The sequence below is a fragment of the Citrus sinensis genome, chromosome 7 (assembly GCF_022201045.2).
Source record: "Citrus sinensis cultivar Valencia sweet orange chromosome 7, DVS_A1.0, whole genome shotgun sequence".
Taxonomy (NCBI): Eukaryota; Viridiplantae; Streptophyta; class Magnoliopsida; order Sapindales; family Rutaceae; genus Citrus; species Citrus sinensis.
In genome coordinates this window covers 28,250,991-28,278,469 of record NC_068562.1, presented here as the reverse complement: position 1 = coordinate 28,278,469, position 27,479 = coordinate 28,250,991, and the positions used below count along the sequence as shown (strand labels likewise).

The window sequence follows — 27,479 nt, the reverse complement described above, 5'->3', positions numbered from 1 at the left end:
AGTCACCAATACCCCCCAAGTCTTAAAAAATTACCAAGACCTTTTTTTTACCATTATACCTTTTACCTTTACTATCCAAAAAAATTGACTTTAAAATTTTGTATAAATACAAATATTGTATAAATAATATAATTTATGCAATAGACTAAAAATATTAAATATTTTAATATTTTAGTAAATTTGAATATGTAAATTATTATATTATTTTTATTTATTATAGGATTTTAAATAAATATTTGCATTAAATACATTTTAAAAGTAAAAAAAAATCTCACATACTAATATTGATAAAATTATTATTTCACATAACGTTCAAAATATTTTAAATTTTAATAACATTTATTTTAATATTATGAAACTATTTATTATAAAATTTACTTTAATATAATAAAATGAATCTAATAGATTGTAAAATTTTAAAATATTTTTTAAATATTGAATTTTTTTAAATGTAAATATTATTACATTTATTTTAATGTTACATTTCTATTCACTATAAAACATTAGAGTTACTCTAATTTTTTTTGGGATAATAAAGGTAAAGGATATTATGATTAAAAGAGAGTTTTAGTGTTCTTTTTTAGAAATTTGGAGGTGTAGATGTCTTTTTCCCCCCAAAAAAGATATTCTTTGAGATTGTGTGCTTAATTTTCATGTTGATTAGATATTTACCAAAAAAAGAAACTTTTGGTATCTTCTTTATAAGAATAAATAAAAGTAGTAAAGAAAATACCATTATCTAATGTGATCAGCAAGTTGACAATTTATAGGTCGCAAGTAAGCCTGGGCATGGCGGCTTATACATATCACTATATCAGTATGACGGGTCTCGCGCACACTGTTTTTGCTCCATGATTAAGATTTTTATTTTTTTTCCCCAAAAAGTCGATTTTCCGATATATATAGTTACAAATTTTGCGGGCAAGATATTGGACACGCATTTTGTTAGCTTTCAGTGAAGTCAAATTCAATGTGCTATGGTTAGTTAAAATGTGATTTGATCTTCGTTGCTAACTTCTTTAATTTCTATTTAGATTTCTAATCTTTTTTTTATGTCTGAGGATTGTTGGGTGAATTGTAAAATTAGGCCTGTTGAGAATTTTTGATGTACTCATGTATAATAATGGCACTGATTATCTTGCCAATTTTGAGTTTGTGTTATTAGCAAGTTCTTAGTTCAGGATGTCAAGAGATTTTCTAATTACAATTTTGATGTGGTTCGCTATTTAGTTTGGGAAAATATTATCTCAAAGCAAATTGCTTCCTTTCGTTATTAGAAATTCTCAATAATTCTTCCCTTGGATTGATCTGTATATCTTTCTTTAAACCTTAAGATGCAGGATTCGAATTTTTCCAATAACTATAAGAGTTTGTCTTATAAATTTCATTCGTACCATCCAAATTTGCCTTAAAAAAAAAAAAAGAATATTGATACACACTAACACATATAACACAATTTTAGTAAGAAAAGAAAACGCACCCGAGCACCCAAGTTCTGCCTTACACAATATTATTGTGCCACTTTTTTTTACTTTTGCATTCTAATAATATAAAATAAATAGATAAAAATTATATTAAACATGATCACTATATAATCACTTTAAACAGTTCACCAAACGCACCCAACGTTAGTGCGCCATCCAAAACATGGAAATTTTAATTAATGAAAGCCTTCAGTTCAGGGGGAGGCTCCAAAGTCCAAGCATTGGCATACGTAACATAAGAGCGTGTTGGAGCCTAAGTTACCAAAATACGCAAAGTTAGCAAGACTAAAATTGATTCAAATTTCACTCGAAAATAATTTTTGGGAAACTTCTTCAGAATCGTCCAAAGATTGAAATCACACTTGATTTCGGCAGAAGATCTTCGATGGCAACTGAAAATTAAAAGCTGCCTTAGCTAACGCATGAGCATGCGAGTTGCAGGCTCTTAGGATGAACTGAATTTTAAGCCAGCCACTGTCCTTAATTTCTCTGTATTGGCTGGTGATTACGCGTGTGTAAGTTTAAAGATGTGATAACAACTTTAAAGAATAAATTATTTTCTCAAATATTTTTAAAAATATTTTATTTCATCTAAAAAATTTTATATAACATAACTAGGGATAGCAACCGAACCCGGACTTGGACTGAACCCGGATAATCCGGTCTGGGTTCAACCCGCACCGGAACAATTTTAATGCGGAATCCGGATCGGTTTTTCAGAACCCGCATACTTCCGGGTCCGAATCCGGTTTTAGGTGAACCCATAAATTCGGAACCCGGATCTCGATATTATTTATTTTAATATTATTTTTTTTAGAAATTAATAAATATAAATAGAAAAATTATAAAAAAAAACCCTAGCCCTCTCAATCTCTCATTCGTAATTCGTTTGTTCCTCTCGGTCTCGACTCTCTCAAATCTCAATCTCTCTCACTTATTCCTCTCTCGATCTCTCACTCTCTTCAACTCTGTAATTTCTCCTCTCAATCTCTCATCTGTTCGGTTGTTCCTCTCTCAAGTCTCACTTGTTCCTCTCTCAATCTCTCTCACCTGTTTCTTAAACAATCTCTCTCACTTTCTCTTCAACTCTCCTGTAATTTCTCTTCTTCAAATCAGATCCTTCGCGGCGTGGCTGTCATCACCATCACGGTGCGGCTGTGTTTGTTTCATCACTCATTAGCATCAGCATCACTCGTCTCATCTCTCACTTTGTCACGGCCAACAAAAGGGGGTGGATTTCGCGGTTGTGTTATGTGTTAAGCTGTTGCTGTGAATATTTGTGAGTCTTGGCTTTTCTCTTTACAATTTATGCTCTATTACGTTTTGATTATTCCCTCTTTGCAATTTAATTATATTGTCTTTACAATTTACCTGTTGTTATGCTCTGATTATACTCTCTTTGGAATTTAAAAATATTGTCGTTGTAATTTATGTGTTGTTATGCTCTGATTATATTGTCTTCGTAATTTAATTAGATTGTGTTTGCAATTTATGTGTTGTTTTGCTCTGTTTGTGACTTTGTGTCGTGTGAAGGAGGATTTCATCTGGCTGCCACAACATAACAGAGTAGCCGTAAAAAAATTAAAATAGAAATTATATGAAACATACAATAAAAAATTGACTATGACATTACTTTGTAACTTTAATAGCTAAATTCTGTGATTTTTAATATCTATACTCTGTTATGCCTTAACTTTATTATTTATAGTTTATTTATTTTTTAATTTTTTTTTATTGTTGTTGTTAATAGAATAGAAGTGGTATCTCTAAAATATTTATAACTTTTACGGTTAAACATAGCATATAAATTGGAAGAAGTTGCTGGAATTAATTATGTCTCGACATAATTTTTTGTAGAGTGAAAAATTGATATGGAAAATGAACAAAGAATTGAGTTGGATGGCTCCGAAAAAAGTGATGAAAGTGTTTGTGTGAGAGTTAGGACAGAATCAGAAAATAATAATGATACAACTGTTGAATTAGAACCAAATTCAACAGCAGCAGTTCAGGGGAGTAGTCGTGGCTGTGGCCGCAGCCGTAGGGATAATACTAATCCTGTTACTTCAAAAAAATGAGGTGGTGGTGGTAGAGTAGTCTCTGATGCTTGGAATCATTTCAAAAAAAGTTAAATTGGGTGAGGAAGTTCAGGCGATTTGCAATTAGTGTGGGTTAGTTATGCAAGCACATTATTCGAGGGGTACTAATCACTTAATAAACCATGCTAAACGTTGTCTTAGAAGCTCATTCAAGAATGTACATCAAATGCACCTATCTTTTTCTTCTAAAGTTGATGGAACCACTTCACTTAATAATTGTAGTTCTAAATCAAAATGGGATATGGCTACAATAAAGCTTTTTGTGGCTAGAATGATTGTACTACATGAGCTCCCCTTGGCATTTGTTGAGTACGTTGGGTTTTATGACTTGTTGAAGCTACTCCAACCTTCTATTGAGACTATTAGTATAAACACCATCAAAGCTGAAATTTTGAAGCTTTAAGATGTTGAAAAGAAGAAGACAATGGGTATTTTGGAAGCTTGTGAGAGTCGAATCGCAATTACTACAGGTATGTGGACTGCTAATAACCAAAAAAAAAGGATACATGATTATTACGGCACATTACATTGATAGCTCATGGGTGTTGCGAAGTCGTATTATGAGGTAATATTCTTAAAACTTTTTTTTTTGTTTAAGCATAAATTAGTGTCCTGTCTAATATTTTAATAAATTTTTTCACATTGTTAGGTTTATATATATGCCAGCTCTACATAGTGCTGAGGTAATGTGTAATGAGTTATATGGTTATTTGATGGATTGGAATATAGATAGAAAGCTGTCCACTGTAACTGCTGATAATTGTGCTGCAAATGATTCTATGATTGCCTTGTTGTTGGGGAAATTTTCTGCTAGTTTAATGATTATGGGTGGCAAATTCTTTCATATGCGTTGTTGTGCTCATATATTGAACTTGATAGTTAGAGATGGTTTGTCTGTGATACAAAATGGAGTTGCGAAAATTAGAGATAGTATTCATTATTGGACAGCAACACCAGCTAGAGTTGAAAAATTTGAGAATGCAAAAAAACAATTAGGTATTAAGGAAACCAAAAACTTGGTACTTGATTGAAAAAATAGATGGAACTTCACTTACTTGATGCTTAGTACTGCATTGTTGTATAAAGATGTATTTGATCGTTTAAAGGAACGTGAGAGAAATTATACATCTTTACCTAGTGAGTCAGAGTGGAATTTATCAAAGCTTATATGTGAGTATCTAAAAAGCTTTTATAAGTTGACATAACTTTTTTCGGGGACACGATATCCGACATATAATTTATTTTTTGCCAAGATTTGTGAAATTAGATTGTCAATGAATGGATGGTTGCAATCACCAATTGAGGGGATAAAAAATATGGCCACTAAGATGATTGCGAAGTATGAAAAGTATTGGGATGTTATTCATGGAGTTCTTGCAGTGGGGACTATGTTAGATCCTAGGCGTAAAATGTTACTGATTAACTTTTTATTTCCTAAAATATATGGGGAAAAAGCTGAATCCAAAATTGAAAGAGTGCATAAGTTATTTGTTGATTTAGTGCATGAGTATGAAGTAAAACATTTATCAAATTCAAGTGGTGGGGGGGGGGGTTAATGGTGCCAATTCTCAAGCTGCTTCAGGAGGGGATTCTATTATGTTGGACTTAGATTTGGATGAAATGGCTGATGAGTGGGCATTATTTAGAAATGAAAACACACAGAATACATATTCCAAATCAGAATTAGAGCTTTATCTTGAGGAGAGTACTTTGCCTTCAATTAGTCAATTTGACATTTTGTCGTGGTGGAAGAATAATCAAGGTAAATATCCTATACTTGCAAAGATTGCAAGGGACTTTTTGGCCATTCCTGTATCGACAGTTGCTTTGGAGTCCGTTTTTAGCACTGGAGGTAGACATTTGAGCCCTCATCGCAGTAGACTTCACCCATTCACAGTGGAGGCATTAGTGTGTACTCAAAATTGATTTTGGCTTGAACAAAATCTAAAAGGTATGAAAAATTTATTTATTAGAATCAAATTATTTGTTGTATTGTTCTTATTATCAATTTATCACTAATTGGTTGTCTTGTTCATTGTGTTTATGATTTACATATTTTTTGTAGATGGAATTCCAGAGGAAGCAATACTTTCTACTGAGCAGTTGATTGATGAAAGTTGGATGAGTGAGCAACAATCAAATGAAGTGGATGATTGAGAGTTTAGTCTTTAGCACTAGTGGTTTGAAATTTGAAATTTAAATTGTAGAATTATGTTATGGATTTGTATTTGTGGATGTTTATTACTTTAAAATTTTGAATTTTAGATTCTATATTGTGTTGTATTTGTTTTAGAACCTGGATAAGTTATATGTTTTGTATTTGAAATTTTGTTGAGCTAAACTAAAGTAATCTGGATTCTGGAAGAAATTTGGTTCTGGTTGCTAAACTAAAGCAAAATGAATTTTGGAAGCAATTTGGTTTTGGTTTGTGTAATTGTGTTTTTTTTTTTCCTTTTTCCAGCAACTTAAGTAAAGTAATCTGGGTTCAAAACCCAGATATTTCCAAGTTGAACCCGGATGGAAACAAACCAGGTCGGGTCCGGTAATGAGAATTTAGTCTTCGGGTCCGGATTCGGAACGGCCAAACCCGGACCCGGACCCGGAAATGGTTATACGTGTGTATGCCAACCTCGTGCAATCGACTTGCCTGTGTTGTCAAAATAGAAGAAGAAGAAATATAGAAACTTCATATAATGAGCCAAGTTTAAAACAAATACACTCAAATAACCCAAAAAAAAGGCCAAAATTCAAAGTCTATGGACTAGCGATATTGCTTGCTTCCACTTGCTCTCATAATTGAGCTACGTAATTATGTTATCCACTTCCTGCATGGGCCTCTGAAATAGAACCGCTTATTTTGACTAACAACAGTCCACAAGGCCGTCCAGGCATATATGTATGTATAAACAATACTGCCTATATGTATATATACACGCTCCCGTTCTTTTTTTGATTTATCTGTTATGGTGCCCTCGTTTGCTCATGAGCTTATAAAAATGTCCTGGTTAATTTTCAGTTTTCAGGCTCTTGCATTCTGCTTTAGCGTGCCTGAATTCCTTGGAGCAAGTGCTTTTTCAGTTAGCGGTAACGAGACAGATAGAGCAGCTTTGCTTGAATTCAAGTCCAAGATCACTAATGACGCTCTTGGTGTTCTAGGCTCATGGAATGATTCCATCCACTTTTGTCAGTGGTATGGCGTTACATGTAGTCCTAGGTACCAGAGAGTCACAATCTTGGACTTGCAGAACCTTAAACTTGTTGGCACTTTGTCACCTCACATTGGAAATTTGAGCTTCCTTCAAAAACTAGATCTCAGAAACAATAGCTTCACCAATGCGATTCCCCCACAGATTGGCCACTTACGCAGGTTGCAAATACTATACTTGCAAATTAATTCATTTGATGGAGAAATTCCTGCCAGTACATCCAATTGCTCAAACCTTCTTGTTGTCAGTCTAGCTCTTAATCATCTGGTGGGCAAAATTCCTTCAGAATTTGGCTCCTTGTCAAAGCTTCAATTCCTCTCTACAACTGCCAACAATCTGATAGGAAACATACCTTCTTCTTTGGGAAATTTGTCATCCCTTCGTGGTCTTTCTTTGTCCCGTAATGGATTTTATGGGAGCATTCCGGATACTTTTGGCGGGTTGAAGAATCTTGTGAACCTGTCGCTTGTTGTAAATAACTTATCTGGTACTATTCCTCCCTCAATCTTCAATATCTCTTCCATCCAAACTTTTGATGTGGGATCGACCTATATTGAAGGGGAAATGCCCTTGGACTTGGGTACCACTCTCCCAAATCTCCGAATATTCAGCATTACAGGAAACCAATTTACAGGTTCTATATCGCCTTCTATACCCAATGCTACCAACTTGGAATTATTTCAAGTATCGGAGAATAATCTAACAGGGAAAGTGCCTCATCTGGAACGGCTACAAAGGCTTTCTTGGTTCATAATTGTAACAAACAACCTTGGGAGTGGAGGACGCGATGATGATTTGAGCTTCTTATGCTCTTTGACGAATGCAACCAATTTAGAGCGTTTGTATGTAAATAACAACAACTTCGGAGGGTTACTACCTGGATGCATTAGCAACTACTCCACCACTCTTCAATATTTGCTCGTCGACAACAATAAAATATTTGGAAGGATCCCATCTGGGATTGGGAAGTATGTCAACTTGCAAAGACTGGACATGTGGAACAACCAATTATCAGGTACCATCCCCACTGCTATAGGAAAGCTTCAAAATTTAGGGCTATTGTACTTGCATGGAAACAAGTTATCAGGAAATATTCCACATTCTTTTGGAAATTTGAAAATGTTAATCCAGTTATATTTGAGTGACAACTTGCTTCAAGGTAGCATCCCCTCAAGCCTAGGCCAGTGTGAGAGCTTGACAACAATTGATCTTTCTTACAATAATCTTAGTGGCAACATACCAGCCTAATTCATTGGTCTTTCATCCATATCAGTTTTCATTGGCTTGTCTAACAACCAATTGACAGGTTCCCTTCCGACAGAAGTTGGAAATTTGAAAAATCTAGAAATACTAGATGTTTCTGGGAACATGCTGGTAGGGGAGATCCCTAGAAGTGTTGGTGGGTGTATAAAATTGGAAATATTGGATATGCATGGAAACTTATTCCTGTTGGAGAATTAACAAATAAAACACAGAAAAAATACACTATTTTATTTCTACAACAACACTCCTCATCAATTACAACTCTTATTTTTCACTCTCTACACCTTAGAGATTTTGCTACTTCACTTGATGTTTAAACCAAAGGGGAGAGGGGGTATTTATACATGAAACAAACTAATCACAACCATTCATTTATTCAACTAATAAACAAATCCTCACCATCCATTAAAACCTACCACTCACCTACTTCACCAACCACACCTAACACACCTAACACAAATAATTCAAACCTCACCAACCATACATACTCATGGAACCTTCCATGAGTTGGGCTTGATTTATTCATCTTGGATCAAGTTTATGATCCAACACCTCCCCTTAAACTTGATCCTGTGACACCAAGCAAACTTCTGAATCTTACAAAGTCTTCTTGCTTGAGTGGCTTAGTGAAGATATCAGCTGCTTGATCTTGTGATTTTACATACTTGATTTGCACTTCTTTTCTTGCAATACACTCTCTTATGAAATGATAGCGAGTGTCTATGTATTTACTTCGATCATGAAAGACTGGATTCTTGGATAGGACAATTGCTGATTTGTTATCAACACAAATCTCGGTTGGCTCTTCTTGTGCCAAACTCAACTCCTTCAGCAAATTTCTGAGCCAAATTGCATGACAAACACTTGATGTGGCAGCTACATATTCAGCTTCACAGGTGGATAACGTGACAATTGGTTGCTTCTTTGACATCCATGTGAAAGTAGTATCTCCCATGAAGAACATAAATCCTGTTGTGCTCTTTCGATCGTCTACATCTCCACCCCAATCGCTATCGCTATATCCAACAAGCTTCTAGTCATTAGAAAATGAGTATAACAAGCCGAAATTAATTGTACCTTTGATATAGCGAAGGATTCTTTTTGCAACTTTAAAATGGGTGGTCTTTGGATTCTCCATGCATCGGCTCACAAGTCCAACAGCATAAAGGATATCTGGTCTTGTGCATGTCAAATAACGTAGGCTTCCAACCAAACTTTTAAAGAATGTTGGATCTATATCTTCGCATTCATCATATTTGGATAACTTGACTCCGCATTCCACTGGCGTGCTTATAGGCTTGCAATCATTCATCTTGAACCTTTTGAGAATCTCCTTTGCATAGCTTTCTTGGGAGATAAATATGCCTTCTTCCTTTTGCTTGACTTCAATGCCGAGGTAATGTGCCATCAGTCCGTTGTCAGTCATCTCGAACTCTTTGATCATCACTCTCTTGAACTCTTCAAACAAGCTTGGATTACTTCCAGTGAAGATGAGATCATCCACAGGCACACAATCAAAATATCTCTATCTTTTTCTTTAACGTAGAGAGCATGTTCATATAGGCATTTGGTGAAGCCTTTCTCTTGAAAATACTTGTCAATTCTGCTATTCCATGCCCTTGGTGCTTGCTTTAACCCGTAAAGAGCTTTCTTTAATCTCAAAACTTTGTCTTCATGTCCTTTCACCACATAGCCTAATGGTTGTTCGATGTAAACTTCTTCTTCAAGGAATCCATTCAAGAAAGCAGACTTCACATCCATTTGAAAAATTTTCCATTTGTTCTGAGCAGCCAAAGAAATAATAAGTCTAATTGTTTCAAGTCGAGTTACAGGAGCAAATACCTCGTCATAGTCTATGCCAGCCTTTTGACTATAGCCTTTTGCAACTAGCCTCGCCTTGTGCCTTTCAATTTCTCCCTTCGCATTTCTTTTTGTTTTATACACCCATTTGACACCGATCGCCTTGTGACCTTTTGGAAGAGTAGTAAGCTCCCAAGTATCATTTTTCACAATGGCTTTGATTTCTTCATCCATTGAAATTCTCCACTTCTCATCCAGTGCAGCTTCTTAGAAGTTGACTGGCTCACAATCAGCAAAGAGGCAAAAGAGAGTGAGATTATCATGTCTCTCAGTTACCTCATAGAGATCTTGAAGACTCCTTGTACATTCTTTAGTTCTTTTATTTAAGAAAGACGGCGGTGAATCTCCGCATGTGGTTGATGCTGGTGAGATAGGTGGAGTGGCAGGCTCTTGTTGTTCGTCTACTTGTTTTATCTGTGTATGATCATCTTCTTCAATGGGAAAGAAGTTGAAGTCATCCACACCAGAGCCAAAATCCCATTCTCCTTCTTCATCAAAAATTACATCTCGACTGATCACGATCTTCCCGTTGTTTGGATTGTAAAGCTTGTATCCTTTGGAGTTGTTGTCGTAGCCGATGAAGATGAACTTCTCACTTTTGTCATCTAGCTTGGCTCTACTTTCGTCTGGTACATGTACATGGGCAATGCTTCCAAAAACTCTTAGATGGGTGATGCCGGGTTTTCTTCCACTCCAAGATTCTTGTGGCGTCTTGCCCCACACGCTTCTTGTTGGAGATCGATTGGATAAGTAGACTGCAAATGCAACTGCTTCAGCCCAAAATTCTTTAGGTAGCCTCTTACTCTTAAGCATGCTTCTTGCCATGTTGAGGATGGTTCTGTTCTTCCTTTCTGCAACACCATTTTGTTGGGGGGATCTTGGAACTGTCAAAGGGCGTCGAATTCCATTTGCTTCACAAAACTCAAAAAATTCTTTGGAAGTGAACTCTCCACCTCGATCAGATCTCATGGCTTTAATCTGGTATCCACTTTTTTTTTCAACTGCAGCTTTAAACTTCTTGAAAGCTTCAAAGACTTCTGATTTTTGCTTCAAAAAATACACCCAAGTTTTTCTTGAAAAATCATCTATGAAGAGAAGGAAGTAGTTACTTTTACCAAGGGAGTTTGGCTTGAATGGACCGCACACATCAGTATGAATAAGCTCGAGTGGCTTCTGTGCTCTTGAGTTTGACTCCTTAGGAAAGCTCTTTTTGAACTGCTTGCCAAGTAAACATCCTTCACAAAGTTGATCAGGGTGATTGATGTATGGTAAGCCTTTCACCATGTTCTTATTAGAGAGTAGCTCCAGTTCTCCAAAGTTGAGATGCCCATATCGAAGATGCCAAGTCTAGGATTGATCTTTGTGACAGGCTTTGAGACATTTTGCAACATCATTTTGAATATTTAAAGGAAACATTCTATTCTTTGACATTCTCACTTTTGTAATTAGATTTCCTTTGTCATCTCTTAGGAAAAGACTATAATCTTTTAAGTGAATATCATAGCCTTTTTCTAAAAGTTGACCTAAACTAAGAATGTTGCTTTTCATATTGGGCACATAGTAAACATTCGAAATTATTTGGTGGCTACCATCTTTTGCATGAAAAAGAATGTTACCTCTACCCTTCACTGGTACTTTTGAATCATCTCCAAAAGCGACACTGCCATTCACAGATTCACTTAGTTGCACGAACATGCTTCTGTTTCCACTCATATGATTGCTAGCACCTATGTCAAGATACCATGTATTTTCTTGACCTCCACTTGTGTCATTGCGTGCTAGTAAAAGTGTGCCATCTTCACCATTTTTCTCTTCAGCATAGTTCACTCTCTCTTCAATTCTGGTGCTTGGAGCTCTGCATTCTGAAGCATAATGCCCAAACTTTTAACAATTATAGCACTGTACTTGGGATTTGTCATACCTCGATCTTGGATTGCCTCTGCCTTGTCCTCTGGTTGAGCTTTCTCCTTTGGCATAATTGGAGTTGTTGTTGTTGAAATTCCAACCTCGTCCATGACCACGACCTCTACCTCGTCCTCGACCTCGACCTCTACCTCGGACATAGTGCCTTCTCTCGTTGTCGGAGCTTTCTTCTTTTTTCTTTGGATTGACTTCCATCTTGAGAAGTTGTTCTTCGATTCCTTGCTTCTTTTTTTGTTTTTCTTCATAGGCTTACAACCTTCCTTGAAGTTGCTCAATCGTCATATCCTCTAGATCTCTTGTTTCTTCAATTGTCACAACAATATGATCAAACTTCGAGTCTACTGATCGAAGTATCTTTTCAATGATCCTTACCTCTTTTAACTCGTCGCCATTTCTTTTTAATTCATTGGAAACTGTCACAACCCGAGTAAAGTATTCAGAAATTGACTCTGACGCCTTCATGTGTAAGGACTCAAATTCTCCTCGTAATGTTTGGAGACGAACCTTCGTAACTTGCTCCGCTCCTTTGTAAGAGGTCTCTAGTTTCTCCCATGCTTTTTTTGAGGAGGTTGTACCAGCAATCTTTTCAAAAGCATCTTCATCTAATGATTGAAAGATGAGATACTTTGCTTTATTCTCTTTCTTCTTCAAGTCTTTTAAATTCTCCTTCTGCGCTGCAGTTAAAGTGGCTTCATTTTCTGGCACAATAAAGCCTTTCTCCACAACATCCCATACGTCATGTGCGCCCAATAGAGCCTTCATTTTAATACTCCAATTGTCAAACTTACTTCCCTTTAATTGTGGAACTTGAAATGACATCATACCACCGTTTGCCATAACTCACAAATTGAGTGAGAATTTGGAGATTCTGAAAGCACAGATGGATCCGGCACGTTGAAAAACCTTGGGAATGACTCGAGTAAACTTTTGGTCAACGGTCAACGTCGGTCAACGGTCAACACCGACTTAGTAGTCTTGGTTCGGTCCAGATTGGTTTAGCTCGAGTTGGCTCGGTTCGACTTGATTCAGTTCGGCTCGGCTCGGCTTGGTTCAGTTCGGCTCAGCTTGGTTCAACTCGGTGAGTCGACTCAGCTTCAGGACAGAAAACTTCCAGCGGCAAGTGTGGGCGCATCCGGTCTCGGATCGGAATGATTTTTGCGGCGTCACGTTCCTCTCGTCGAGATCTTCGATTTGATATGCTATATGACTATATATAGCATCAAGCACTAGCTCTGATACCACTTTGTTGGAGAATTAACAAATAAAACACAGAAAAAATACACTATTTTATTTCTACAACAACACTCCTCACCAATTACAACTCTTATTTTTCACTCTCTACACCTTAGAGATTTTGCTACTTCACTTGATGTTTTAACCAAAGGGGAGAGGGGGTATTTATACATGAAACAAACTAATCACAACCATTCATTTATTCAACTAATAAACAAATCCTCACTATCCATTAAAACCTACCACTCACCTACTTCACCAACCACACCTAACACACCTCACACAAATAATTCAAACCTCACCAACCATACCTACTCATGGAACCTTCCATGAGTTGGGCTTGATTTATTCATCTTGGATCAAGTTTATGATCCAACAATTCCAAGGTCATATTCCTTCATCTTTGAGCTCTTTAAGAGGTCTTAAAGCTTTGGATTTGTCATAAAACAATCTTTCAGGTGAAATTCCTAGATTTTTGGCAGGATTTGAATTTTTACAAGATTTAAATCTATCTTACAATAACCTTGAAGGCATGGTACCAACAAAAAGAGTCTTTAAGAATGCAAGTGCTATTTATATTTTGGGAAACAACAAGCTTTGCGGTGGTCTACCTAAATTTCAGCTACTAAATTGTGGTGTTAAAAAATCTAAACATCGAAGATTGACCATTGCAATGAAGTTAGTAATTGTTATTGTTTCTGGGCTTGTAGGATTGGCTTTGGCTTCTATTTCTTTATTTGGTAAAGAAGAGAAAAGCGAAAAATAATCCCAGCAATTCAATGAATTCTCTCCTAAACCTATCATACCAAAATTTGTACAATGCTACTAGTGGGTTCTCCTCAGTAAATTTGATTGGTGAAGGCGGTTTTGGTTATGTTTATAAAGGAATTCTCGATGAGGGTAAAACAATTATTGCAGTGAAGGTGTTTCATCTTCTTCATCATGGAGCTTTCAAGAGTTTCATAGCTGAGTGCAATGCATTGAGGAACATCAGGCATCGAAATCTTGTCAAAGTTCTCACTGCATGTTCAGGAGTGGATTATCAAGGAAATAACTTTAAGGCCCTTGTATATGAGCTCATGCCTATTGGAAGTTTAGAGGATTGGTTCCATCCAATGATTAAAGATGTTGAAGCAGACGAGGTGCCAAGGAATCTAAACTTTTGCTTCAGAGATTAAACATTGCCATTGATGTAGCTTGTGCATTGAAATATTTGCACTATGATTGTCAACCTTAAACAGCTCATTGTGATCTCAAACCCAACAATGTTCTTCTTGATGCTGACTTGACTGCACATTTAGGTGACTTCGGCTTAGCAAGATTCCTTCCATCCACTCATAAGAAAACGAGCACTATTGGTATCAAAGGATCTATTGGCTATATTGCTCCAGGTATTATCTTTTATATTTATCTTTTTTGACACGTAAATTTTTATGATACTTAATATAAATTGAATGAATTGATTGTTTGGATGGCATCGGAGTATGGCTTAGGGAGTGAAGTGTCAGCATATGGAGATGTTTACAGCTATGGGATACTACTGTTGGTATCAAAGGATCTATTGGCTATATTGCTCCAGGTATTAGCTTTTATATTTATCTTTTTTGACACGTAAATTTTTATGATACTTAATATAAATTGAATGAATTGATTGTTTGGATGGCATCAGAGTATGGCTTAGGGAGTGAAGTGTCAGCATATGGAGATGTTTACAGCTATGGGATACTACTGTTAGAAATGGTGACAAGTAAAAGACCCACAAATGTTATGTTTGAGGGAGACTTGAATCTTCATAACTTTGCGAAAACAGCCTTGCCTGATCATGTGATAGATATTGTGGATGCAGTAATTCTAAACGATGACGAAGAATTGACTGCTACTAACCAAAATCAAAGACAAGCAAGAATCAACAACAGAATTGAATGTCTCAAATCTATGGTTGGAATTGGAGTTGCATGTTCAATGGAGTTGCCACAAGATCGAATGAACATAACAAATGTTGTCCACGAATTGCAATCAGTCAAAAAAATTCTTCTTGGACATTGAACTATATATGTTCAATAGGCAAAGAGGTAATTGATAGTTCTTTGTCTAATCATATGGAACAAATTCAATTGTACATTTTGGCTTTTGTAATAAAGAAGGTTTGGTGATCACACTGAACAGTGCCGAAAAATCGTGGTGGTGAGAATATTTCGTGGATTTTTTTTTCAAATAATATAAACTATGTTCAAGGGGCATGTGAAGAGACTAGCATCATCGCCACTATAACCACTCCCAAATGAAAGCAAAAGCTTTATAATATTTTAAGAGAAAGAAAAACATTAGCACATCAACTTTATCAATATTTTATAATTTATGCTGCGATAAATAAGGAAAAGAAAAGAACAAATTATGTATGCCGTTTCCAAAAGAAGCAATAACAAAATCCAATTCATGAAAGCATCGGATAACTTCGACGCTGAAAGCAAAGCAAAGGAATCTTTGGCCCTGATGGTAACTAGAAATGTTCATTAACTATCTTACTGCGTACATGTTGGGAACATATGCTCTTTAAAAGCATATGTGTTTATTTAATTGTAATAAACAATTTTTTTGATTAATAAAATAGATGAGGTATTTTATTCAAATATCTTAATTGCATTAATATTTATATTAAATTCAATTTAATCATATTATATGTATTTATGTGATCACCATGTGGATTCACAGAAGACATAAATACAAGTTATCTTATGATTAAATAAATTTAGTTCGCAGTTGATAAATAAAGTTGGACACTTTATTTAGGTATAGACTGTAATAAATTCATTGAATGATTTGTCTTAATCATGTATGAATTTGTTGATGTAGTACGACTACAATGAACAGGATCACATATGAGATTTAATTAACTTTGCACTTTATTTAGGTATAGACTGTAATAAATTCATTGAATGATTTGTCTTAATCATGTATGAATTTGTTGATGTAGTACGACTACATTGAACAGGATCACATATGAGATTTAATTAACTTTGTAATAAATGTCAGACTTATTAAATCTCATAGGCATTGATTTTACTGTAATCTTAATCTTGAGTTAATTATGATTTCATGATTGTAATTGTTATTCCATTTGAGTTACCAATGGGCACGACACATCCTTGTGGTCAAGATTACTCGGCATCTTGGTGGGAGCAATTATAAGTATTGGAGTTATGGATTAACAATATAGAATTTGTACAACACATCTCTTGATGGGTTTTCGGCACTTGATCATAGAATTCTCTGGCCAGAGTGTGTCAACATATTTAATATATTGAAAATGATCATTAGAGAAAACCAGTAAGGATCAAGGAATAAGATGTTATTAAATTAATTGGACAGTTGAGATATCAATTTAATTAACGATGTGGTACAAAGGATTGTGCAGTAAAGAAATCAATGTGGCTTGGGACGAATTATTATTCGAGCATACAATTATGGAAGTCAGTTCCAATCTTTTAGTGGAGTAGATTTAGAATTAAATAATTAGGCTAGTTTAATTACAGGCCTAATTGTTATAGCCACTATTGTATGTTCCCAAATGATCCCCGGGTTAGCTCATTTAATTGACTGCACCACTACTGGACTAATAAGTAAGATAACTAGCTATTTGGGTCAAAAGCCTAAATATATCATTTAGTGGGAGGCTCCATTTAATTAGCTTTTGTATAAGGGGCCTTATGTTATTTTACAAGGTGGGTCCCCTATTAAAAAGAAAATAACGTGAATTTTATTTAGGGCATTATTTGGAGCCTAGGGTTTTCACTAAAGGGAGATATATAAGGCTTATTTTCTCAAAAGAAAAAGCAGAAGCCACTTTATACAGATCAGAGAATAAGTTTTTCTCTCTATTATTGAGAGAAAAATTTTCTCGTGCTAGTTGCTTTGGTAGTGATAAAGGCGCCCACACGTCAAGTGCAGATCGAACCTGAGTCATAACCTGGAAGATCATTGAAGACAGTTCGTGATCTAACAAGCGTGGTGGTGACGGATCGTGATCTAACAGGAGTGGTGGTGGCGGATCGTGATCTAGGAGCCTAAATCACTTCAGCGGAAAAAGCCAACTCGGATTTTCAAGGTACGATTTCTGGATTACGTATTCCTATATATTATATGAGAGAGGTCCTTAAAAGGTTTTATAAAATTTGAAAAACCTGATTTTTCCCTAACAATTGGTATCAAAGACATGTTATATTAATATATAAGAATTTCGTATGAAATTAATCTTGAAATTTATGTATTAGAGTGGCACATTTTATTCAGATATATATTATTTGTTTAATATATGAATAAAGCATGTTATGGTTTGTCTTAATTCATGGCTAGATTTTCCGTTGTAATATTTATTTGGATCTGTAACAAGGGGTGGTCTTTTATCACTATGTTTCCCTCTTGATTTAGTTTACTGTTATAGAAATTTTGTAAGCCAAAATTGGCATAGGAAATTTGTAATTCATCACTGGAAAATGAGATGAAAACGACAGAAGCCGGAATTTTTTTTTTTTCAGCGGCGGCCACCAACCAGCAATGCAAAAACACGCGTGCGGCAGCAAACCAGGCCATGCTACAGCAGCGCGCGCGGCCAGCAATGGCCAGCGGCGCGCGCTGCGCTGCACCCAGCAAAGCAGCGAGCGCGGCCAGCGTGGCCAGCAACGCGCGCTGCATGTGCTGCAGCTGGAAGCAACGCTACCGAGGCCAGCAGCAAGTTGCGCGCGAGTTTGGTCGTTCCTCGTCGGAGATGTGACGGAGACCGGCCGGTGTCTCTGAACAGCGGCGGTTGACCGGGAACAGCAGCTACTGCTTTGTGGAGATGGCGGCTGGGGAAGAAGAGAGAAAGAAAAATATGGATTTAGGGTTTCGTGGTTTTTATCATGGAGATCCCTATGGTTCCATAATTTTTATTTGGGCAGAAAAAGTTTAATTTTTTGCGTTTAAATCCAAAAATAGTTTTGGGTTTAATAAATCCTAGTTTTAGGCCCAATTTCAATTTGGCTTAATGGATTAAGATGCATAGATAAAATTGAATGCATTAAATTTATTTTGGTCCAAAAGTTTTATTTTAATAAATTTTTTTTTATTTCTTTTGAAAATTAAAATTGGACCAATTATAAATTTAAAAGCTCAATTTCCCCTAGTCCATTAACAAAGACAAGCTTATGGAAGATGGACATTGACAAGAAGCCCAATGAAGATTAGGCTTAGGGTTAATGTATTTTTCATTATTAGGAAAACCATGAATTAAGATTATTTAATTATTTTTCTATATGTTATGTTTTGGATGATAACATGTCATGATAACATGTCATATAGAATAGGTAGTGCCACTCTATGCATAATGATATATGTCATTCATTAATTATGAATTTCATTATATTGTTTGAAATTTGCACATGCTTAATAATATTTGATTTCATTTAGATAATATTATAGGAAGCATGCAATTAACAATATGTATGTTTTAAAAAGGAAAAACCAATTTTAAAATATTGAGTGGGAGAGGGAAATTTCAAGATAATTTTCCCACGGGCTCCATTATTAGTTCAATAATAAAATTATATATATACCTCGACTTCATGATACGGTGATGCTCCCTTCGGAGGGTATATATATTAGATATTTTATTTGATGAACTTTTTCAAAGATAAAATTAAAATATTTTTCAATCGATTGTTCACCCCAACGGTGACTATTGATATGAAAAATACGTAGATTGAAACAATGGTTATACACTCAACTAAAGTTTGTTATTAACCTTCCCAACGAAGCTCTGTTAACAAATTTAGGCCCAAAGGGATAACGATAATTATTTATCATGTCTCTACATGAAAGTAAATAATCTAATGGATAATTGAGTCTAGTAAGTGTAGACATGACTTCCCCAACGGATAACTTGTCAAAGCGGTACTAGATTATCGTTACAATAAATTAAAATGCATTTATGGTTTTTTGCATTTTAGTCATTTATTGTGAATATTGTTTCAAAGTATTTATACATTTTTATTTTATTTTTTTCAGAAAATGTCTTCCATCAACCCATTATTAATTATCCTTGTTAAAAATGAACTCACTGGCAAAAATTATTTAGATTGGAAACGCAATCTATTTAATATTCTCACTGCTAAGGGAAGCAAATATGTGTTGACCCAGCCTTGCCCTCCTGAACCATCGTTATACGATTATAGAAATCAGAGGGAGCCTTATGAGAAATGGTGCGAAGCTAACAAAATGGCTAAGCGTTATATATTGGCTTCGATTTCTTTGGAACTGCATAAGAAACATCGGAGCATGGAAACAGCCACTGAAATAATGGCTAGTCTTCATTAGATGTTTGGGCAAAATACCCATTTTGCCAGAGAAGCAGCATTAAAACGTATTACGGATACTAAGATGGAAGAGGGCACAAAAGTTCGTGATTGTGTCCTCAAAATGATGGACTATTTGAATGAGGTAGAGATTCATGGTGTTCAAATCAATGATAAATCAAAGATTAACATGGTGATTGAATCTTTACCTGATACATTCAAAGAGTTTAAGGTCAGCTATATCTTAAACAATAAATATATGACCTTAACTGAATTAATGCATGAACTACATGCTATAGAAGAATTTTATCATAGCAGAAAACTTCCTGAAAAAGGATTCTCTTCAAGGCTTAAGTCGAAAGACAAGAATGAGCAAGCAAGAGTTGGGATCGACAAACTGTCCACTAAAAGAAGTGGCAAGCCAAAAGGCAAGTGTTACAAATGTGGACTGAAGGGTCACTGGAAGAAAGATTGTCCTAAGATTATTAAAATCAGGTATATGAAATCTTTAAGCTTCCTAATTAGTTCAGATTTCTATTGATTCATACAATAATGAATTCTGAGATAACTAATCTTATTTGTAATTCATTTATTTGGTTTTCAGGAAACCAAGAGATTAAGTGAAGAAAGCTTCAAACAGCAGTTGAGGACATGCTAGTTTATATCAATTGAAAGACTAGATCAATTTTACAAGACTTTAGTTTTGATATTTGTCTTTATTTTTCCAAATATTAGAGGAATATTAATTTCGGTGACTTGTTTTAATAAACAGGAGTACACTATTATTTTTTTTATCCTCTGTTTATTATTTATTTTGGTTATTTATAAAGACAATTTATATCATATAAGTCCATTGATCTATTCAAAGTAAGATATAATGATAAAGAGTATATGCATTTATCTAAGAAAAGAAATGTTTCTTCAAACCAAAATTACCTCTGATATTTATGCTTAAGTCATATAAACCATAATAAGATTTTAAGAAAATGATTAATGATAGACTTGTTGGCCTATTAAGATTGATCATTGTAAATCTATAAATCTTATTTAGAAAAGTAATATGACAAGGATGCTCTGTTTGAGCTAAAAGCATAACATTGTATTTGATGATTTAGCGCATACAAATGTATACGGGTTAATCAGTTTACATGTTATAAAAGGTTATGTGTATTCTATCAATCTTGTTGATGAATATTCATTTTAATTTATGTTTGTCTAAATGCGTCATGATTCCATTGCTTTTGAAATTCAAAAGAGTACGTGGATAAGACAAAAGCAATTAGACAAGAACATAAAAGAACTTCGATATGATCGAAACAGAGAATAACTCTATGGAGAATTCAAGCACTATTTGGTTATCAATGAACACTATGATACAATAGTGTAATTAAATGGAGAAACAAGATTCTTTTGGATAAGACAAGATATTTACTAAGTGGTTTATCATTTACCTTTTTTATTCCAGATACTAGTATTTGAAACTACAAAGTTTATTGAACTTAGTTTCATCTATCTCGGTGTCTACTACTCCAAGAAATTATGAAAAAGTCACAAACATGGTTTGAGACACATTCGTATTTGGAGTTTACTAGTATTTCTACTAGAATCAGAGATAGAGAAGATGGATTCGTGTTCAGAAGCTTGCATGTTTTAGGTATCTTAAAGGAATAAGGGAAAGTCTGAATTATAGTCCTCAAGATAGGAATGTATTTATAGAAATATTCTTTACTTTCTTTGAGGAAGACTATATAATGACTTATAACCTAAGAGTAAGGTAAAACTAGAGAAATAAAATAGATCAGGTTGATGCTAAGCTTTCAACACCTGTTATAGAACAGAAAGAACAGCAACAACCAGCTGATCAGCACAGGATTATCCTTGAACAACCATCACTTTTAGAACCTCGTCGTAGTGGGAGGGTAACTAGGTTACCTGCGAGATACATGCTTTTAGGAGAAACCTATACGGCTATCTCAGATGAACATGTACAAGATCCCACTAGTTACAACGAAGCTCTAATAGATAGAGATGTTGAATTTTGAAAAAGGCCATGAATCAAGAAATGGAATCTATGTATTCCAATAAAGTCTGGGAAATTGTAGAGGCACCAAATGGGGTAAAACCTATAGGGTGCAAGTGGATTTACAAGAGAAAAAGAGGAGTAGGTGGAAGGGTGGAAACATTTAAAGTAATATTAGTAGCCGAAGGGTTTACTCAGAAAGAATGAATCAATTATGAGGAAACCTTTTCTCCGGTTGCTATGCTTAAATCCATCAGGATTCTGCTCTCCGTTGCTGCAGTGCTAGATTATGAAATTTGGCAAATGGATGTCAAGACTGCCTTTCTTAACAGGCATCTTGAAGAAAACATCTACATGCAGCAACCATATGGATTTATACAAAAAAGGCCAAGAACACATGGTATGTAAGTTGCAGAGATCCATTTATGGATTGAAGCAAGCATCTTGGTCATGGAACATCAGATTTGATCAAGCGATTAAATCGCTTGGATTCATTCAGAACATTAATGAACCATGTGTGTACAAGAAAATTCAGCGAAAATTTGTAGCCTTCCTAGTTCTTTGTGTAGACAATATTCTCCTGATTGGAAACAATATAGGAGTATTGACTACAATAAAGAGTTGGTTAGCAAAACAATTTGATATGAAAGACCTGGGGGAGGTAAGTTATATTCTTAGTATTAGGTTACTACGAGACCGGAAGAATAAAACTTTAGCCTTGTCTCAAGCGGTCTTTATCGATAAGATATTGGCTAGATTTAGCATGGAGAATTCCAAGACTGGTTTATTACCACTCAGACATGGAATTACATTCTCTAAGGATCAATCACCTAAAACATCTGAAGAGATAGAGAGAATGAGACGAGTTCCCTATGCAGAAGCTGTGGGAAGTCTCATGTATGTCATGCTTTGCACTAGGCCAGACATCTGTTTTGCGGTAGGGATGGTTAGTAGATATCAATCTAATCCTGGACCTAAACACTGGACTACGGTCAAGCATATAATGAAGTATCTGAAAAAAACTAAAAATTATATGCTTGTGTATTCTGGTGATGAACTCATTCCAGTGGGTTATACTGATTCTGACTTTATGTCAGATAAGGATTCCAGAAAATCAACTTCCGGCTATGTGTTTACATTAGGAAGTGGAGCTATTAGTTGAATGAGTGTGAAACAATCTTGTATCACAGACTCAACAACTAAAGCTGAATATGTGGCTACATCTGAAGCTGCAAAAGAAGCTATATGGCTCCGCAAATTCCTACGAAATGTTGAGGTGGTACCTGTTGTAACTGCACCCCTTAAACTATTTTGTGATAATGGTGGTGCGGTAGCTCAATCTAAGGAACCAAGGAACCACAAGAAACAAAATATATTGAAAGGAAGTATAATCTTATAAGGGAATAGTGTAGAAATGTTATATGACAGTACCCCAAATGGCATTAGATGCTAAATGGCAGATCTTATTACAATGGCCAGTAGTGGGAAACCTTTATAACCTGCACTTAGAGCCCTAGAGCATGTGCAATATGCCAGATATGCTTTAAGAGCTAGTGGGAGATTGTTGGGAACATATGCTCTTTAAAAGCATATGTGTTTATTTAATTGTAATAAACAATTTTTTTGATTAATAAAATAGATGAGGTATTTTATTCAAATATCTTAATTGCATTAATATTTGTATTAAAGTCAATTTAATCATATTATATGTATTTATGTGATCACCATGTGGATTCACAGAAGACATAAATACAAGTTATCTTATGATTAAATAAATTTAGTTCGCAGTTGATAAATAAAGTTGGGAACTTTATTTAGGTATAGACTGTAATAAATTCATTGAATGATTTGTCTTAATCATGTATGAATTTGTTGATGTAGTACGACTACATTGAACAGGATCACATATGAGATTTAATTAACTTTGTAATAACTGTCAGATTTATTAAATCTCATAGGCATTGATTTTACTGTAATCTTAATCTTGAGTTAATTATGATTTCATGATTGTAATTGTTATTCCATTTGAGTTACCAATGGGCACGACACATCCTTGTGGTCAAGATTACTCGGCATCTTGGTGGGAGCAATTATAAGTATTAGAGTTATGGATTAACAATATAGAATTTGTACAACACATCTCTTGATGGGTTTTCGGCACTTGATCATAGAATTCTCTGGCCAGAGTGTGTCAATATATTTAATATATTGAAAATGATCATTAGAGAAAACCAGTAAGGATCAAGGAATAAGATGTTATTAAATTGATTGGACAGTTGAGATATCAATTTAATTAACGATGTGGTACAAATGATTGTGTAGTAAAGAAATCAATGTGGCTTGGGATGAATTATTATTCGAGCATACAATTATGGAAGTCAGTTCCAATCTTTTAGTGGAGTAGATTTGGAATTAAATAATTAGGCTAGTTTAATTACAGGCCTAATTGTTATAGCCACTATTGTATGTTCCCAAATGATCCCTAGGTTAGCTCATTTAATTGACTGTACCACTACTGGACTAATAAGTAAGATAACTAGCTATTTGGGTCAAAAGCCTAAATATATCATTTAGTGGGAGGCTCCATTTAATTAGCTTTTGTATAAGGGGCCTTATGTTATTTTATAAGGTGGGTCCCCTATTAAAAAGAAAATAACGTGAATTTTATTTAGGGCATTATTTGGAGCCTAGAGTTTGCACTAAAGGGAGATATATAAGGCTTATTTTCTCAAAAGAAAAAGCAGAAGCCACTTTATACAGATCAGAGAATAAGTTTTTCTCTCTATTGTTGAGAGAAAAATTTTCTCGTGCTAGTTGCTTTGGTAGTGATAAAGGCGCCCACACGTCAAGTGCAGATCGAACCTGAGTCATAACCTGGAAGATCATTGGAGACAGTTCGTGATCTAACAAGCGTGGCGGTGACGGATCGTGATCTAACAGGAGTGGTGGTGGCGGATCGTGATTTAGGAGCCTAAATCACTTCAGCGGAAAAAGCCAACTCGGATTTTCAAGGTACGATTTCTGGATTACGTATTCCTATATATTATATGAGAGCGGTCCTTAAAAGGTTTTATAAAATTTTAAAAACCTGATTTTTCCCTAACAGTACAAATATTAGTCGTTGACCAACTGAGCAAAACGAGATCCAGTTGACTTACAAGGTCAAATTCGCACACCTCCTCACGACATATAATTCTAATCTGTTAAACTTTATTTCTCAAGAAAATGCATGTATTTTCCCAGGAAAATAGAATAGAGCGTTGTAGAGTGAAATTAGAGGTAAAAGATGTTTTGTTGCGTGTTTAGCTTTAAAAAATTTGTAGGTTGAAGTTTAAGGTGCTTGATGGAACTGAAATTGGACCCTTCACTTATTCTCCTGTAGATTCTGTGGCTCATCTCAAATCCTCCGTAGTTTCAAATTGGCCAAAAGGTTTGCTTCTTTGTCCAAGACTTTTTTTTTAATTTCTTAATGTCTTAGTGGTGTAAATCTTTTTTAGTTATTTATTGCGTAGACACATTTTAGCTAGTGTGCAAAGCCTGGTTCTTGTGTATTTATCAGATATAGCGAATGGCCCAAAGAAAGCAAAATATGTGGATCTTTTTAAAGGGGAAAATATATTACCGGATGATATGGATCTTTCCGACATGGTTGGTGCTCATTATTCTGAGGAAATCATTACCATAAAAGTTGTTTTGCGATCACCGTCAAATAAAAGTAAAGGTACGTCTATCAATAACCACGAATGTATTGCTTGTCTTAATCTGCAGATTTCTAACCTTGCATTATTATTATATCACAATTTAAACATTGATCCAATAGCAAATACACTTGTCTTGCTGAAACTTCTTTTGTTTGCAAATTTGTTTTCAGATTCCGCGAAGGCGAGCAGAGGTGTATGTGCAATCCTTTAGAGGTGTATGTGCAATCCTTTAACTTAATAATTGGATTTGTTCTTTATTTTCTATGCCAAAAAGAGAAGCATGTTTTTCCCTCTGTATCTATTGGTTGTTGATTCACTGGAATTGAGCATTGCACTAATACATTGGAGGAAATAATAGACAGAAACTTTATTTTTGAAATTGTGATTATAAATTTAATTCTCTACTTAAATCTTTGGACAGGTTTTATTATTTGCCTTCGTTTTTTGATTGCTGAGTATGTACCTGTCTAATTATCTTAGTGTATTCTCAATATGATCGATTTTTTAATTATCAAGTTACTAAAAGATCAAATGAAAATAGTAAGCACTAAAGATCAAGGATCATGATACGTGATATTTTATTTTATATTTATAGAATAAACATACAATACACAAATAATTCATAACCTGCTGATCCACGCACTACTACAAAAATGACTTTTACTGACACTTTGTGAAAAGTGTCAGTAATTTTGTACATATGCACCATTTTCCGCTTTTAACAAATATATATCATAAATTATTGATACTGGTGTGTCAGTAAATTAAACATCAGTGATCACTGACGTTGAAGTATTAAAGATTAAAAAAAATCATTAAAATTTGCTTTAACTCCAACTCGAACCTAGGACTTTTAAAATTCAAAGCTTTAAAATATGGACAATACACCATTGGACCTTGTAGAATTAAGATATAATAGCAGTAATAAATTAAAAAAAAAATTAAAATAACAAAAGCAAAATATAACCCAGACTTGGAAACTTTATTTCGTTTATGGACGCAAATATTTGAACCAAACCCTATCACTATCTTGCTTTCTCCTTCTCTTTTTCCTTTTTCTCTTCTCGATCTCTTTTGTTTCCAGTTGTCCATTTGCAAGGTCAATTCAATTAATTCAGACAAATAATGAAAAACTAAACCCTAATTGAGGCTTCTCTTTCCTTTTTCCTTTTTTCCCCAAATCGAAAACAAAGCGAAACCTTTTTTTCCCCAAATCGAAGAACAAAGCAAACCCTAATTGAGGCTTCTCTTTCCTTTTTCTTTTTTTCCCCAAATCGAAAAACAAAGCAAACCCTAATTGAGGCTTCTTTCATCGGAGTTTTTTTATTTTCCTGCTCAAATTTCACTTTTTTTTGTTCGCTACTCGAAACCCATTTGCTTGAATTTGAGATAATTGTTGAGAAGTTAGTTAATTTGTTTGCTATAGAAGGTTCGCCTATGCCTAGAATTGTAGTTAATTACTGGGTTTGTTTTATTTTAGCTTATGATTATTTTTTGTAATTTTAATTTTCTGGGTTGTTGCCGATGTTGAGAAATTCATGTTTATTTGGAAGGTCGCACTTTTCTTTATGTATTGATTTAAATTCTTGTTTAAGTCTTGTGGCTTTGAGGGTTTAAGCGAAATGGGGTTTATTTTATAAATGAGGATCCTATGCGGGCTTATGGAAATTGGATGTGTTTTAGATTAGCTGCCTGATTAATAAGTTCTTGTTTTTGTTCTCTGTTGAGCCTTTTTATTTTGGAGTTTGCAGTAATTTGTCATTCCATAGTATGATCGAAGTTTAATGGGGAGTTTATTGGTGGATTGTGTTAGGAGTTGGCCCTTTTTTTTGTTTGAACTTTTTGTGATCTGTTTTAAGATTGAGAACAAAAGCTTTGATCGTTACTTGTGTAAAGTCTTATCGGGAAATAATAAAAAGTGCTTTTTTATTATTATATAGGGAAAGGAGGAGCTGGTGAAGCACTTTCGGAGTTTTGACTTTCCATGTGATGAATACCTTCCTGTTTGCTTCAGTCCAGCCCGCGATGGCACAAGAAAGAATGTGAAACAAAGCACTGTTGGCAAATGTAAAGGCACTAGCTACTGTTTGGGAGGCTTCCAAGAACATGCGTCATCAAATCAAACCGTAACTCAGTGTTAAATTTTTGTGGCTTTGACATGACACGTGATGATGAGGATGGTGGTACATGCTTTGGTTTAATGGCTTGCTTGTTGCTGTCACTTTCATGGCTTGTGGTGGTGGGTTAGTGTTTGATGAAACCTCTTTTTATTTGTTTTAAAAGTTTAGTTAGCGTTATGGGTTTTCTGCGTGATCAGCTTTGAAGAAGGGGTGGGGGACTGAGGGTGGATCTTGCCACCTGGAC

The 27,479-nt window shown here is 35.0% G+C and overlaps 4 protein-coding genes, 1 long non-coding RNA gene and 1 pseudogene across 5 annotated transcripts in view; 5 read left to right on the top strand and 1 right to left on the bottom strand.

The window, feature by feature from the left end:
- LOC107176517 (probable LRR receptor-like serine/threonine-protein kinase At3g47570) overlaps window positions 1–15,241 on the top strand; it is a 93,355-nt gene extending 78,114 nt beyond the window's left edge. The window contains exon 3 of the mRNA XM_052444758.1: window positions 15,138–15,241. The gene's annotated coding sequence lies outside the window, so the exon portion shown is untranslated. The remainder of the gene's footprint in view (window positions 1–15,137) is intronic.
- On the top strand, window positions 5,201–5,737 carry LOC127898896 (zinc finger BED domain-containing protein DAYSLEEPER-like). Its single transcript, XM_052431404.1, has 2 exons — window positions 5,201–5,492; window positions 5,646–5,737. The coding sequence occupies exons 1-2, from the start codon at window positions 5,201–5,203 to the stop codon at window positions 5,735–5,737; spliced, it is 384 nt and encodes a 127-aa protein (XP_052287364.1).
- On the top strand, window positions 6,577–8,034 carry LOC107176485 (LRR receptor-like serine/threonine-protein kinase EFR). Its single transcript, XM_052431403.1, has one exon. The coding sequence runs from the start codon at window positions 6,577–6,579 to the stop codon at window positions 8,032–8,034; it is 1,458 nt and encodes a 485-aa protein (XP_052287363.1).
- Window positions 12,082–12,669, bottom strand: LOC127898895 (uncharacterized). The gene has a single exon (XM_052431402.1). It carries the CDS (start codon window positions 12,667–12,669, stop codon window positions 12,082–12,084), a length of 588 nt encoding a protein of 195 aa, XP_052287362.1.
- Window positions 13,845–15,241, top strand: LOC112497590 (probable LRR receptor-like serine/threonine-protein kinase At3g47570; annotated as a pseudogene).
- A 9,388-nt stretch (window positions 15,242–24,629) lies between these two features.
- LOC127903791 (uncharacterized) lies at window positions 24,630–25,325 on the top strand. The gene is made up of 3 exons (XR_008056615.1): window positions 24,630–24,844; window positions 24,974–25,129; window positions 25,286–25,325. It is a non-coding gene; the product is annotated as an uncharacterized LOC127903791 (long non-coding RNA).
- The last annotated feature ends 2,154 nt before the right edge of the window (window positions 25,326–27,479 follow it).

Coding starts and splice junctions, on each gene's coding strand:
- LOC127898896 (XM_052431404.1), top strand. CDS start 5,201: ATGGCTGATGAGTGGGCATTATTTAGAAATGAAAACACACAGAATACA. Junction 5,493..5,645: donor CACAGTGGAGGCATTAGTGT/GTACTCAAAATT, acceptor TATTTTTTGTAG/ATGGAATTCCAGAGGAAGCA.
- LOC127898895 (XM_052431402.1), bottom strand. CDS start 12,669: ATGGCAAACGGTGGTATGATGTCATTTCAAGTTCCACAATTAAAGGGA.
- LOC107176485 (XM_052431403.1), top strand. CDS start 6,577: ATGTCCTGGTTAATTTTCAGTTTTCAGGCTCTTGCATTCTGCTTTAGC.